This window comes from Siphateles boraxobius, unplaced genomic scaffold, assembly GCF_051911475.1.
Source record: "Siphateles boraxobius isolate OS27281-9 unplaced genomic scaffold, OSU_SipBor_1 47, whole genome shotgun sequence".
Lineage (NCBI taxonomy): Eukaryota > Metazoa > Chordata > Actinopteri > Cypriniformes > Leuciscidae > Siphateles > Siphateles boraxobius.
In genome coordinates, this window is record NW_027509108.1 from 2376455 (window position 1) to 2390654 (window position 14200).

The 14200-nt window shown below is 38.9% G+C and overlaps 1 protein-coding gene across 3 annotated transcripts in view; it reads left to right on the plus strand.

Moving 5' to 3' along the window:
- LOC143710407 (B-cell receptor CD22-like) overlaps positions 1–10930 on the plus strand; it is a 60205-nt gene extending 49275 nt beyond the window's left edge. The window contains exons 14-18 of one of the 3 annotated variants that reach the window (XM_077201354.1): positions 3869–4123; positions 4208–4465; positions 9102–9353; positions 9445–9696; positions 9788–10930. In XM_077201354.1, coding sequence (XP_077057469.1) covers positions 3869–4123; positions 4208–4465; positions 9102–9353; positions 9445–9696; positions 9788–10065 — 1295 coding nt within the window. In that variant the 3' untranslated portion in view covers positions 10066–10930. Of the gene's footprint in view, positions 1–3868; positions 4124–4207; positions 4774–9101; positions 9354–9444; positions 9697–9787 lie in introns of those variants that run through there. The other 2 variants (XR_013194545.1, XM_077201355.1) reach the window with 2 other exon arrangements.
- The last annotated feature ends 3270 nt before the right edge of the window (positions 10931–14200 follow it).

Genomic DNA, 14200 nt, shown 5'->3' on the forward strand with positions numbered 1-14200 from the left:
AAAAAGAAAAACTACAAAGGACTACAAAACATGGCAGAGAACAGGAAATAACAAAAGTCCACACAAGACAAGGAGAACACCAGACAGGAATCATGACAGTGTAGGCCTATGTAAAATACGGTAAAATCGCGTCCCGTATTGATTAGAGCATGTTTGATTTAGTTTACCCCAAAGTGTTAATTAATACATTAATTAACAAGCATGTGTCGTTAACATGGTACACAGCAAAATCCCCAGTGTTAAATTAACACTCCTCAGTGTACATATGTGTCCACACTACAGGGTGTTAAAATGAACACTGAAGCAGTGTTAAAGTTAATTAGATAATTAAGTGATTAATAAAGTGATGATTGGCCATTAGTGGTGACACCTGATGATAATAAGCAGAACCACTGAAGGAAAGAGAAACTACAAGAACAGGAAAAAAAAAGAGAAACACAAGAACTACAAATGACTTTGAGCCATTACACATTATTGCACGTATTATTAACTAGTATGACTTTATATATGTCATACAATCACAAAAGTTCTTGAGATTCAACAGAAGTTTAGACAGTAATATTTTATTGAATTTTTTATAAGTCACAATTATGGTGGTCAGTGTTTGCTTTAGTTGGGCTCTTAACCCTTTTCATTTTTTAATATTAGTTTTTCTCGGATTGTTACAACATTGTGTTTATAAAGCACATTTGTTACTGCAAGAGAAAACAAGATTTGCTCACAATATGTTTTGATGATGACATTATCATCATGTAGTGACCATGAGTCACTGATGTCATTCAGAGTCTAAATCTTTGACTATATGCTTGATGTCTCATTTTGGTATTGGTGATTGCAGAGATTGCAGGAGATTCTACAGTTTGAGATCCAACAGCAATATGAACAATTTTGGAAGTACTTTGTGCACAGAAGCGCTTGTGTTTAGACACACAGACATCAAGAATTAGCATAATCTCAACAATGGTGACAATATACAAACTAATGACAAACAGATCAACTCTGAACATCACAAAACAAGCTACTTAAGTCATAACAAAACAATAGCAAAATAAAAGCAAACAGAAAAAAATAATGAAAATTACAGGACAATTCAGCTGCATAATTTATTCATGATGCAATGCATGATGTGAGCCATGGATGTGTTTTGATTGGTGGCTCTCATCATGCACTGCAACATGAAGCATTTGTGTGATTGTCACCATTGCTGAGATTCATATGTAGATTCTTGATGTCTGTGTGTGATTTTAAAACCTTCAGATTATAAAAGCACTACTGGAATTAGCTGCTGCAATGGAAAAATAATAAAGCATTTACAATCAGTTCATAATATGAGATCAGGACACTACAGGATTGTAATTTCATCATCGACACATTACCATCATGACCTGGGCTGCGTGTCTCATAAACATCTAACGCCTAACTTGATCATGGAACAATTGCAACCAATTTTCTGTATGATCAAAATAGGCTTACGGGACATACAGTCCAGGGCATACACAGCAAAAACTCCAGTGTTAAATTAACTCTCCTGGGGATTTATATGATTCCACACTCAAGAGTGTTAAATTAACACTGAAGCAGTGTTAAAGTTAATGAGATAATTAAGTGATTACTTGAGTGATTATTTGACCAATATTGAAGATACCTGATGTTAACAATAAGAATCACTAAAGGAGAAAAAGCACAATTTTAAGTCACCATTATGGAGATCAGTGTTTGCTTCAGTTGGGCAATTAACCCTTACGTTTTTTGCTTTAGATTTTTTTTTTTGGCTGTTGAATCTGAGTTATAACTACCGGATGAACAAAGAGAAAAGATGATCTGATGGTGTTGGTTATGTTTTAACAAAATAATCAGTTGAACTGAATCACTGAACTAATTTTGAGCCTAATCACAGACTTAGATGTATATTGTTGATTACAACATCACAGTGAATCTACAGCATAAGATCCAGAAATGTTGATGCAATTCAAATGCTTTCTTAAAAGTTGTTCTGATAAAAAAAAATATTTTTTTAGGCACTCACAGACATCAGGAATCAGTGTATGAATCTCAACAATGGTGACAAACAGAATATTCAAATAGGAAAAGGAAATTACTAAGACGATTCAGATCATAATTTATTCTTACCGCAATGCATGATGAGAGCCATGAATGAGTTTTGATTGGTGGAGGCCATAATGCACTGCAACATTCTTTATTTATTGTCACCATTGTTGAGATTCACATACTGATTATTGATGTCAGTGTGTCTAAATAAAACAATTTTTCAATCGCTTTTGGTCAGAACAAATTTTAAGAAATATTTTGGATTATATTGACAGTGCTGAAAAACTTTTGCAATAGAATTATAGTGTTGCTTTAATCAACAAGGTAAACCTAACGCTCAAAATGAGTTTTGTGATTCTGGTGAAAAGATGATTATGTCAAACCATAACAAACACCACCTGATCACCTTTTCTCTTAGTTCATCTGGCAGTTATAACTCAGTTACAACAGCCAAACTAAATCTAATGTTAATAGTTCACAATAATGGTGACTTCGAAAATGAGATTTTATCCTTCAGTTATTCAGCTTGCTAACATCAGGTGTCTTCAATGATGGTCAATCATCACTCAATGAATCACTTAATTAGCTCATTAACTTTAACACTCTTGAGTGTTAATTTAACACTCATATTTTAACACTTTAACACTATTGAGTCTGGAGCCAAATAAACTCCCAGGAGAGTTAATTTAACACTGGAGTTTTTGCTGTGTAGTGTCTCTTGACACAACAAATGTGCTTTATAAACACGGAGTTGGAGCAGCCAGAGAACAACTAATATTAAAAAGTAACGGGTCAACAGCCCAACTAAAGCAAACACTGATCACCATAATGTGACAGATGTATGACAGAAATAAAGTCAAACTGGTAATAATACATGCAATAATGTGTAATGGCTCAAAGTCAGTAGTTCTCTTTCATTCAATGATTATGCTTATTAAGATCATGTGTCTTCAATAATGCTCAATCATCACTTAATTAATCACTTAATTATCTCATTAACTTCAACACTGCTTCAGTGTTAATTTTAACACCCTGTAGTGTGGACATATATGTACACTGAGGAGTGTTCATTTGACACTGGGGATTTGGAATTAATATGATTCATTAAGGTTAGTTATTCATTAGTACATGTCTTAACTCATCATTAGTTCATAGTAAAGTAATTATTAATTCAGGTATTAGTACATGATTGTTCATATACTGTTATTGTAAAGTGTTTCCATTTGTTTTCATTAAAATTACTATTTGTACAAAATGCTGCACATTCACGTGATTCTGGATTTTGCGCACACAAGTTGTATTGTATTAGTTTAAATGTAGTGACACACATTTGTGAATTTGTCAAATAGATGGGTATTTGTGCACACAGTAATAATTAGCACCAGGCCTATTCATTTGTAGATGTTTGTGTGTGGGATGTGAAATGCTTAAAAACAGCGAAAAGAAAGTCTCAAAATCCAAATGAATCAAATGAGATTGACTCAAAAAAGACGTCATTGAATGAAAACACATCTGTTTTGTAGCATGCACAAATTATGATGGACTAATACAAAAGAAAACATTTGTATTCACAAAAATGTCTCCAATCGTACTAATTTCTATACATTCATTCAATTTTGAATTGTGCACAACCAAGTTGAAAGGCATTTGGTTGTGGATAGTAAAACATATCTGCAACATTTATCAAGTTCATAATTGTGCTTGCACGTGTTAATAATTGTGATACTATATTCATCCCATCTGAGTAAAGATTAAATTGGTCTTCTGGAGATTGCGTTTGAATTAGATGATTTAAGATTTATTTTTTTGTCATTTTCAGACTCACCAAGGAACGTCTTAGTGTCCATCAGTTCATCCGGTGTAATAGTGGAGGGAGAATCAGTGACTCTGAACTGCATCAGTGACTCAAACCCTCCTGCAGAAATCAGCTGGTTTAAAGGAGGAACGATTGTAGGATCTGGAAGAATCTACAGCATCTCAAAGATCAGTTCTAATTACAGTGGAGAATACAAGTGCAAGTCCAACAATACACATGGAGTGAAATACTCTGATGCTGTGACTTTAAATGTCATGTGTGAGTTAATGATGGTTCATATCAACAAATTATTGGATTAACAAATGGAAAACATGAGTATAGAGTTTATTCTGTCCTTTTCAGACTCACCCAGGAACCTCTCAGTGTCCATCAGTCCATCTGGTGTAAAAGTGGAGGGAGATTCAGTGACTCTGAACTGCATCGGTGACTCAAACCCTCCTGCAGAAATCAGCTGGTTTAAAGGAAAAAGGAAGATTTTGCAATCTGGTGAAACCTACAGCATCACTAATATTCAGTCTGACGCCAGCGGAGACTATCTTTGCTCTGCTAGAAATAAACATGGATCTCAGACTTCTGCTGCTGTGAATGTGAATATCATGTGTAAGTCTGCCTTTATTTCTGGAAGATTATTTGTGCAATAATTTTGTTATGTCTTCATGACAAGAAGCACAAGCAAGTATATCTCTTTAATAACTTATGCACAAGCAGGATAACATGCAAGCACATGTTCAGCATTCACTCTTGCTCTCCTCTCCTCTCCTACTTCACATGTATCTCTAACCTAAGGAGCTTGAGTGCCATCTAGTGGAGTATTAATGTAACGACATCACATTTTCCCCTCTTAGTTAAATGAATTCTTTCTGTAGCCAACAATTGACATGAAATAGAAATAAAGAACATTCAATCCTTAATGTGTCAACAATTTCACATGTATAAGAATACACTAAGCAACACATTACATGAATGCAAAGGTGCATTTAAAAGAATATGAACAAAACTACTCAACTGCTATTCAGTACTTGAATGTTTATGCGTGTGCAATGTGTGTACAAAAGTCCATGTCAGTTTTGTGACTAATAAAAATAGTCCTTTAGCCAACCTGGCTCACGTCTTTGACGTGTCTCACGTGAACAAACATCAGGGGACACTGAATTTCCAGACAGTGGAACTTGAGAGGGAATCAGGTTTTCTGCATTTGTGGTCAGTCTATTATCCATTGCATTAGTCGGCACAGGTGCGAGACATGATGCATGCCACTTCTTTCCATCTTCTAAGAGGTAGGTGTAAGGGCCAACTTTTTCTCTAACCTCAACTGGAGGAGTGAATTTTGGGTGTCCTTTTGGTACATGTACTGACTTTTTTATGCGCACTTTATCCCCTTTTTGGAAAGAAGAATGATGCACTCGATGTTTGTGATCAAAGCGAGCTTTCATGACATCCTGATGCGCTGAAACACGCTTCTGCAGTTGTTTAGCTTCATGACCAGAAGGTGAGGGTTTCAGGACATTGAGGCAGGTACGCATTTTCCTCCCGTGAAGCAATTCGAAGGGGGAAACACCTGTCACAGCATGAGGTGTAGCACGATAGATCTGCAGGAAGTCAGTTACTGTTGCTTTCCATGGTGCTGATTGTAGGATTGCTGATTGAATTGTACTTTTCAGAACTCTGTGGAAGCGTTCAATAGCTCCATTTGCAGCAGGATGATTCACTGATGTGCGAATGTGCTTAATGTCTCTGTTTTTCAGGAAAGCAGCGAACTCTGGTGAAGTAAACTGAGGCCCATTATCACTCACCAGAGTGGTCGGGTTGCTATGTCTACTGAAGACGGAGGTAAGAAAAGCAGTCACCTGTTTTGTTGCAATAGATGCAGTAAAGGCTACCTCGGGCCATTTACTATAGTAGTCAGTGAGTGTCAGAGCATATCGACAGTCCCAGACAGCAGTCTCGAAAGGGCCCACAATGTCTATCGCCAGTTTTTCCCAAGGTGCAGATGGTAAAGGAACAGGCTGGATGGGCACAGCAGAGGTTTTCGCAGTTTTGTCCAGAAAAAGACATAACTGACAGGCGGTAATCTTTTGTTCCACAAGCGTGTCCATTCTGGGCCACCAATACATTTCACGCAGGCGTTGCTTTGTTCTCACAATCCCCTGATGGCTCTCATGTGCAATGCGGATCAGTGACTCTCGAAGTTCTCCAGGTACCACCAGTCGAGACCCTCTAAACACAAAATCAGCTTGCACACTGAACTCATGTCTCAGTTTGTAATATGGGCGTAGAACAGGATCCAGAGCAGCAGGAGAAGGAGGCCAGCCACGGACAATTTGTGTGCGAAGTGCAGAGAGTTCAGAACAACTAGCAGAGGCAGCAGCAAATTCATCCTGAGATATGGCAGTCGGACCAGTGGACAGTAAAGCAACAAATTCCGGCTCTGTATCTGACTCAGCGTCCGAGGTCAGAGGCAAGGGCAGGCGGGACAAACAGTCTGCAGTGTAATTTTGAGATCCAGCACGATACTCAACAGTGTAATTAAAACAGAGCAACCGAGCAGCCCACCGAGCTATGCGCATGCCAGCTCTATCAGTCCCTTTTGTGGTCAGCAGCGTCGTCAAGGCTTGATGGTCAGTCCGCAGAGTAAATCTGCGACCCCACAAGTATGTCCTCCACTTCTCCACAGCCCAAACGCACGCCAGAGCCTCCTTTTCGACAGTGGAGTATTTTTGTTCAGCTGAGGTGAGTGTTCTAGATGCGAAAGCGACAGTACGTTCTTGACCATCAGAGCTTATTTGTGCGAAGACAGCACCTAGTCCGTAAGCAGACGCGTCAGTAGAAATGACCACAGGCAGCCCCGGGTCAAATAGTGCAAGAGCAGGACTGTTTACAAGTAGCTTTTTGACTTCAGCTAAGCTTTGTTGAGCTTCATCAGACCAGTGAAATCCACTCTCATCTCTCAGGCACGCACGCAGAGGCATCACCACGGAAGCGAAATTAGGAATAAATTTGTTGTACCATGAGAGGAGACCCAGCAGAGAACGTAACTGAACAGCATCCGATGGCGCAGGTGCATTGATTATTGCAGAGAGATGTTCCTGATCCAGCTGAATACCCTGAGATGTCACCATGTGTCCTAAAAACTTCAAGCTCTGCTTTCTGAATTGACATTTAGACTCATTCAACACCAACCCAGCATCTTTGAGACGTTGTAGCACATTCTCTAGCGCTTGATCATGCTCCTGTAGCGAGCGTCCCCACACGATGATGTCGTCTAGATAGTTTGCAACGTTCTGGAGTCCTTTTAGAATGACAACCATCATCTTTTGGAACGCAGATGGAGCAGATGCCAAACCATAAGGTACCCTGCGGAACCTGAAGAGGCCCTCGTGCGTAATGAACGCAGTTAGGTCCCGGCTGTCGTCATGAAGAGGTACCTGATGATATGCACTTTCTAAGTCTATAGTTGAAAATACAGTTGCACCTTGCAGTAATGTCATCATCTCCTCCATGTGTGGCAATGGGTAGCTGTCTACTATAACTGCCTTGTTGGGCCCTCGCAGATCTACACACATGCGGATCCCCCCTGTTTTCTTTTGGACCACAACAATCGGAGAAACCCATGGAGAGGAGTCAATTCTTTCAATTACACCTGCATGCAAGAGTCGTTCCAGTTCGGCGGAAACAGCATCTCTGACAGAGAAAGGTAACCGACGCAATTTGTATCTGACAGGAGGTACAGAGTCAGAAATGTTAACCTTGTGTGTAAAATTTTTTACACAGCCCAATGCAGTACGCTGTGATGGAGGAGTGGAGAGGGCACAAACTGAAGCAGATTGTGGCGGCGGCAGCACAGTGTTTCCATCGAATTGAAGCTGGAGTCCCTTAATCAGGTCCATGCCTAACAAAGCTGTGCCATTGTCAACAATGAAGAAATGTGCAGGACAGGTAAGGCCATATTTAGACACTGTTGCAGGTAAACATCCAAGCACTGAAATTGGCTCTTGCAAGTAAGTGACTAAACGGGCAGATGGAGCTTGTAACGGCACAGTGCGAAAGTGCTGCTCATACAATTGTTTTGGCAGAATGGACACTGATGAACCAGAGTCGACTGTGAGTTGAAGAGACACAGGTGTAACAGCAGACGTGGCACTTATAGTCACATCACACATCAAACGATCAGATGTTCCAGGTAGATGGAGAATACAAACCTCTGGTAATTCAACTGAATGCACTGAACGAGTAGGACCAGAACGGCAGACTCGTGCAAAATGTCCATTCTTATTACAATTTTTACATTTAGCAGATGCAGCAGGGCAGTTCTGTGCGTTTGCAAGATGTCCAGTGGAGCCACAGCGGAAGCATGTCCGAGCTGAAGAAGCAGTATGAGGTTTTGATGAGGTACGTGTTTTGAATTTGGCCTTTGAATGCTGTCGTCCAGACGCAGGAGTGGCATGTACGGCTTGTACTGGAGCAGAACTGCTTGTAGTCATAGATTTTGCCTGTGCATCAGCGGCCTCTAGCTGCGTGGAAATTGTAATTGCAGTCTCTAATGTCAATTTAGATTCCAGTAATAATCTTTCACGAATGCGAGGGTTAGCAATATTTTCTACTAGCTGGTCACGCAGCATATCATCAAGATTGTCATTAAATTCGCAAGTAGTTGCCAAATCTCTCAATGCAGCAATATATTGCAGTACCGTTTCATCTGTCCTCTGCACTCGTTTCCTGAAGGCATGTCTTTCCACGACCACATTTCGTTTTGGAATGAAATGCTCCTCCAAAGCTTTAACAGCAGCTGCAAGATTGTCACCGGTATCGGGCAATGTATAAAATAGTCTCTGACCTTCAGTTCCGAGACAGTGAAGAAGTAAAGCCCGTTTTCTGGCTTCTGGCCAGGAATCTCCAGTAGCATTGATGACGAGCATGTAATTCTCAAACATTCTCAGCCATGTTACAAGTGGTATAGCGGGCTCACCGGGACAAGGCAAAAATGGACTGGGAAACGGAGCACTGACTGATGCCATCCTCAGGAAATCTTGTGGAAAAAAAAATCGTCCTCGTCGCCAAATTTGTTATGTCTTCATGACAAGAAGCACAAGCAAGTATATCTCTTAAGAAACTCTTTAATAACTTATGCACAAGCAGGATAACATGCAAGCACATGTTCAGCATTCACTCTTGCTCTCCTCTCCTCTCCTACTTCACATGTATCTCTAACCTAAGGAGCTTGAGCTTGTCTTTACAGATCCTCCCAGGAGCGTCTCAGTGTTCATCAGTCCATCTGGTGTAATAGTGGAGGGAGATTCAGTGACTCTGAACTGCATCAGTGACTCAAACCCTCCTGCAGAAATCAGCTGGTTTAAAGGAGGAACGATTGTAGGATCTGGAAGAATCTACATCTCAAATATCAGTTCTAATTACAGTGGGGAATACAAGTGCAAGGCCAACAATACACATGGAGAGAAATACTCTGATGTTGTGACTTTAAACGTCATGTGTGAGTTAATATGGTTCAATAAATGTGATCAACATATTCGTGGATTAACAAATGCAAAACATGAGTATAGAGTTTATTTTGTCCTTTTCAGACTCACCCAGGAACGTCTCACTGTCCATCAGTTCATATGGTGTAATAATGGAAGGAGATTCAGTGACTCTGAACTGCATCAGTGACTCAAACCCTCCTGCAGAAATCAGCTGGTTAAAAGGAAAAAGGGAGATTTTGCAATCTGGTGAAACCTACAGCATCGGTAATATTAAGTCTGAGTCCAGCGGAGATTATCATTGCTCTGCTAGGAATAAACATGGATCTCAGACTTCTGCTGCTGTGAATATCATGTGTAAGTCTGCCTTTATTTTTAATCAGTTCTGGAACATTATGTGGGCAATTATTTCTCACTTTATGTCATTTTACACTTTTTGTCTTTACAGATTCTCCCAGGAGCATCTCAGTATCCATCAGTCCATCTGGTGAAAGAGTGGAGGGAGATTCAGCGACTCTGAACTGCATCAGTGACTCAAACCCTCCTGCAGAAATCAGCTGGTTTAAAGGACGAACGATTGTAGGATCTGGAAGAATCTACAACATCTCAAAGATCAGCTCTGATGACAGTGGAGAATACAAGTGCAAGTCCATCTATGAACATAGAGAGAAATACTCTGATGCTGTGCATTTAAATGTCATGTGTGAGTTAATGATGGTTCAGTAACTATGATCAACAAATTCCCAGATAGCAATTGTTGTCTGGTCCAGCTCCGGGTTCCAATTTATTTTGCCCCACAATCAGCAAAGAATGATTCCAAATAAACACAGAGTTAAACCTCAATTAATTATCAATAAGCACTCCTGAAGATATCTAACATAAATAAAGTAAATCTGGTTAGTAATAAGTGAAGCTGTTAGTAATTATGGCAGGAAAAGCCAAAAGAGAATCTAAGTGATGTTGGTTTGTTATTGATGATCACAACATAATCATCACTTAGATTCAGTATTCAATCTTGTGAGGTATTGTTAATTTTAATTTATAATAGCACTGTGACTATACAGTATGAAATCCAACAGTGTCATAATTTTTTTTTAAGAATTATGAATGCACTATCTAACACATATATTTGAAAACAGGTGTCCGGTAGACACCTGAGATCTTGAGAGATTTAACATATTTTATCTCCAGTTGATTTCAGCTAAGGCTGTGGCTGAAAGTTAACTTAACTCTGGGGATTTTGCTTGGTAGTGTCCCTGTATAGTACTTAAAGATTGGAGAGAGACAAAATGGATCTGCGGTCTCCCAAGGTTTTTTTTTCTCCATTGGGTCATTTGATGGGGTGTTAGGACACCATTAGGTCACTGGATGGAGTTTTTTCGGTTCCTTGCCACTGTTGCCTTTGCCTTGCTCAGTTGGGGATATTCAAATTAATTAACCAATCATACCATTGATCAGCTCTACCAAACTAGGATGTCTTTTTTTCCAGTAATAAACAAACATTGTTAAGTTGTTTTGATTGATACTGTGAAGCAGCTTTGATACAATCTGTATTGTGAAAAGCGCTATATAAATATATTTGACTTGACTTGACTTGACCTACCAATCTGTGAGTAAAAATGAAACAATGATAATGTCATCTTTCTAAAAAAATTGTCCCCCCTCTACAAATTAGTGGATTACTCAGTAAATATTCATCCATCACATTTAATATTTTGCTTCTTCATTTTTTTAAAAATTTGAGCCGGGAATTTTTTCTGAAATGTGGTTGATTTGACGGAATTACCTAAAAGTGTTTATGTCTGAAAACCTTTTATATACCTTTTATACAAATAATTTTAACTGCAGATACTGAAATGACATGCAATGTGTGGTACAGTAGTACAAATATTTTGAGTTTTCCTTATTCTCATCATTGATAATATGTGACCCTGGATGACAAAACCAGTCTTATGGGTAATTTTTTTGTAATTGAGATTTATACATCACATGAAAGCTGAACAAATAAGCTTTCCATTGATGTATGGTTTGTTAGGATAGGACAATATTTGTCCGATATACAACTATTTGGAAATATGGAATCTGAGGGAGCAAAAAAATCGAAACATTGAGAAAATCGCCTTTAAAGTTGTCCATTTATGTTCGTGATTGTGCTGCATTCACTCACAAAAATAAATATTTTATACATTTACGGTAGGAAATTTACACAATATCTTCATGGAACATGATTTTTGGCATAAAAGAAACATTTATAATTTTGACCCATAGCCTACAATGTATTGTTGGCTATTGCCACAAATATACCTGTGCTACTTAAGACTGGTTTTGTGATCCAGGGTCACATATTTGCATCATTCAAAACTCATCAGTGGCTCCCAGAATGCATCGCGGCATGAAGCTTGTCACCGTTATTGAGATTCACCCGCTGTTTCTTGAGGTTTTAATTCATTACAATCAAATATAAATATTAAATTCAAAACACACATGATGATCTAAAAAATAGCAAATGATCAGAACACTACATGATGATTATATCATCATAAAGTAACTAACATCATTTGATTATATTTTCTCTAATTGTTCTTTCCATAAGCAGCCAGAGAAAAACTAACATTTAAACATCAAGAGTTAAATTGCATAACTAGAGGTGATAATGGTGATATCAAACAAAATATTATTCTAAATAAATTTTCAACACCTAAACCTTTGTTAATCTCAGTAAGGACTTGAGTGCCCATTTGACAGAAGTAAAACCGGTTAGTAATAAGGGAAGCTGGTAATGCTGTTTGTGTAGTTGTTTAATCCTCCTCTGCTGAGATCTTCAGAGATTTAATGTCTTCTTTTCTCTTTTTCTGAAGTCAGCAGCAGTTCTTATGTTTCTGCTCATCTTTTTTTTCTGTTCCCGTCTTTCCTTCAGTGATTCTGCTTATTAGCAAGATTATTAAGGGTGAAATGACTCCATATTTAATATACACAGATTTTGTGGCTCAGATAAGGTCCAGTTCTGGTTTATTTCTTGTTCTGACATGTGGCATTGCTGTGCAGAGGTGTAAAGTCCAGTTTCAGAAAGTAAAAGTCCTCCTCAGTATTTTGTTCCAATCACCTGGATTTGCTAATTAGTTTCAGTCAGGAGCTCAAATCAACTGTCAATCAGTTCATGGGTGGAATAAACATACGGCAGGACTTCTACTTTCTGACCCCTGAACTATACACCTCTCCATGTGATTGTTTATCAAGGCACATGCGATCAAAGATAGCGTTACACTTTTTCCAGTGGTAGAGCCACAGATCCTGGTATCTCCCAGTAATAAGACCATCTCTGGTATGAAGCAGGCTTTAGGCCAGAGTTTCTCAACCCTGCTCCTGAGGGACCCCCAACGCCCAGTTGTCTTTGTCTCCCTAATCAAACACACCTGATTCAACTCATCAGCTCATTATCACATATATATATATATATATATATATATATATATATATATATATATATATATATATATATATACAGGTCCTTCTCAAAAAATGTGCATATTGTGATAAAGTTCATTATTTTCCATAATGTAATGATAAAAATTAAACTTTCATATATTTTAGATTCATTGCACACCAACTGAAATATTTCAGGTCTTTTATTGTTTTAATACTGATGTTTTTGGCATACAGCTCATGAAAACCCAAAATTCCTATCTCAAAAAATTAGCATATTTCATCCGACCAATAAAATAAGTGTTTTTAATACAAAAAAAGTCAACCTTCAAATAATTATGTTCAGTTATGCACTCAATAATTAGTCGCGAATCCTTTTGCAGAAATGACTGCTTCAATGTGGCGTGGCATGGAGGCAATCAGCCTGTGGCACTGCTGAGGTGTTATGGAGGCCCAGGATGCTTCGATAGCGGCCTTAAGCTCATCCAGAGTGTTGGGTCTTGCGTCTCTCAACTTTCTCTTCTCAATATCCCACAGATTCTCTATGGGGTTCAGGTCAGGAGAGTTGGCAGGCCAATTGAGCACAGTAATACCATGGTCAGTAAACCATTTACCAGTGGTTTTGGCACTTTGAGCAGGTGCTGAAAAATTAAATCTTCATCTCCATAAAGCTTTTCAGCAGATGGAAGCATGAAGTGCTCCAAAATCTCCTGATAGCTAGCTGCATTGACCCTGCCCTTGATAAAACACAGTGGACCAACACCAGCAGCTGACATGGCACCCCAGACCATCACTGACTGTGGGTACTTGACACTGGACTTCAGGCATTTTGGCATTTCCTTCTCCCCAGTCTTCCTCCTGACTCTGGCACCTTGATTTCCAAATGACATGCAAAATTTGCTTTCATCCGAAAAAAGTACTTTGGACCACTGAGCAACAGTCCAGTGCTGCTTCTCTGTAGCCCAGGTCAGGCGCTTCAGCCTATTTGTTCAGAAATTTCTTTCTGTGTCTTACCCTCTTGCTTGAGGGTGTCAATGATGGCCTTCTGGACAGCAGTCAGGTCGGCAGTCTTACCCATGATTGCGGTTTTGAGTAATGAAACGGGCTGGAAGTTTTTAAAAGCCTCAGGAATCTTTTGCAGGTGTTTGGAGTTAATTAGTTGATTCAGATGATTAGGTTAATAGCTCGTTTAGAGAACCTTTTCATGATATGCTAATTTTTTGAGATGAGCTTAAGGCCGCTATCGAAGCATCCTGGGCCTCCATAACACCTCAGCAGTGCCACAGGCTGATTGCCTCCATGCCACGCCGCATTGAAGCAGTCATTTCTGCAAAAGGATTCCCGACTAAGTATTGAGTGCATAACTGAACATAATTATTTGAAGGTTGACTTTTTTTGTATTAAAAACACTTCTTTTTTTGGTCGGATGAAATATGCT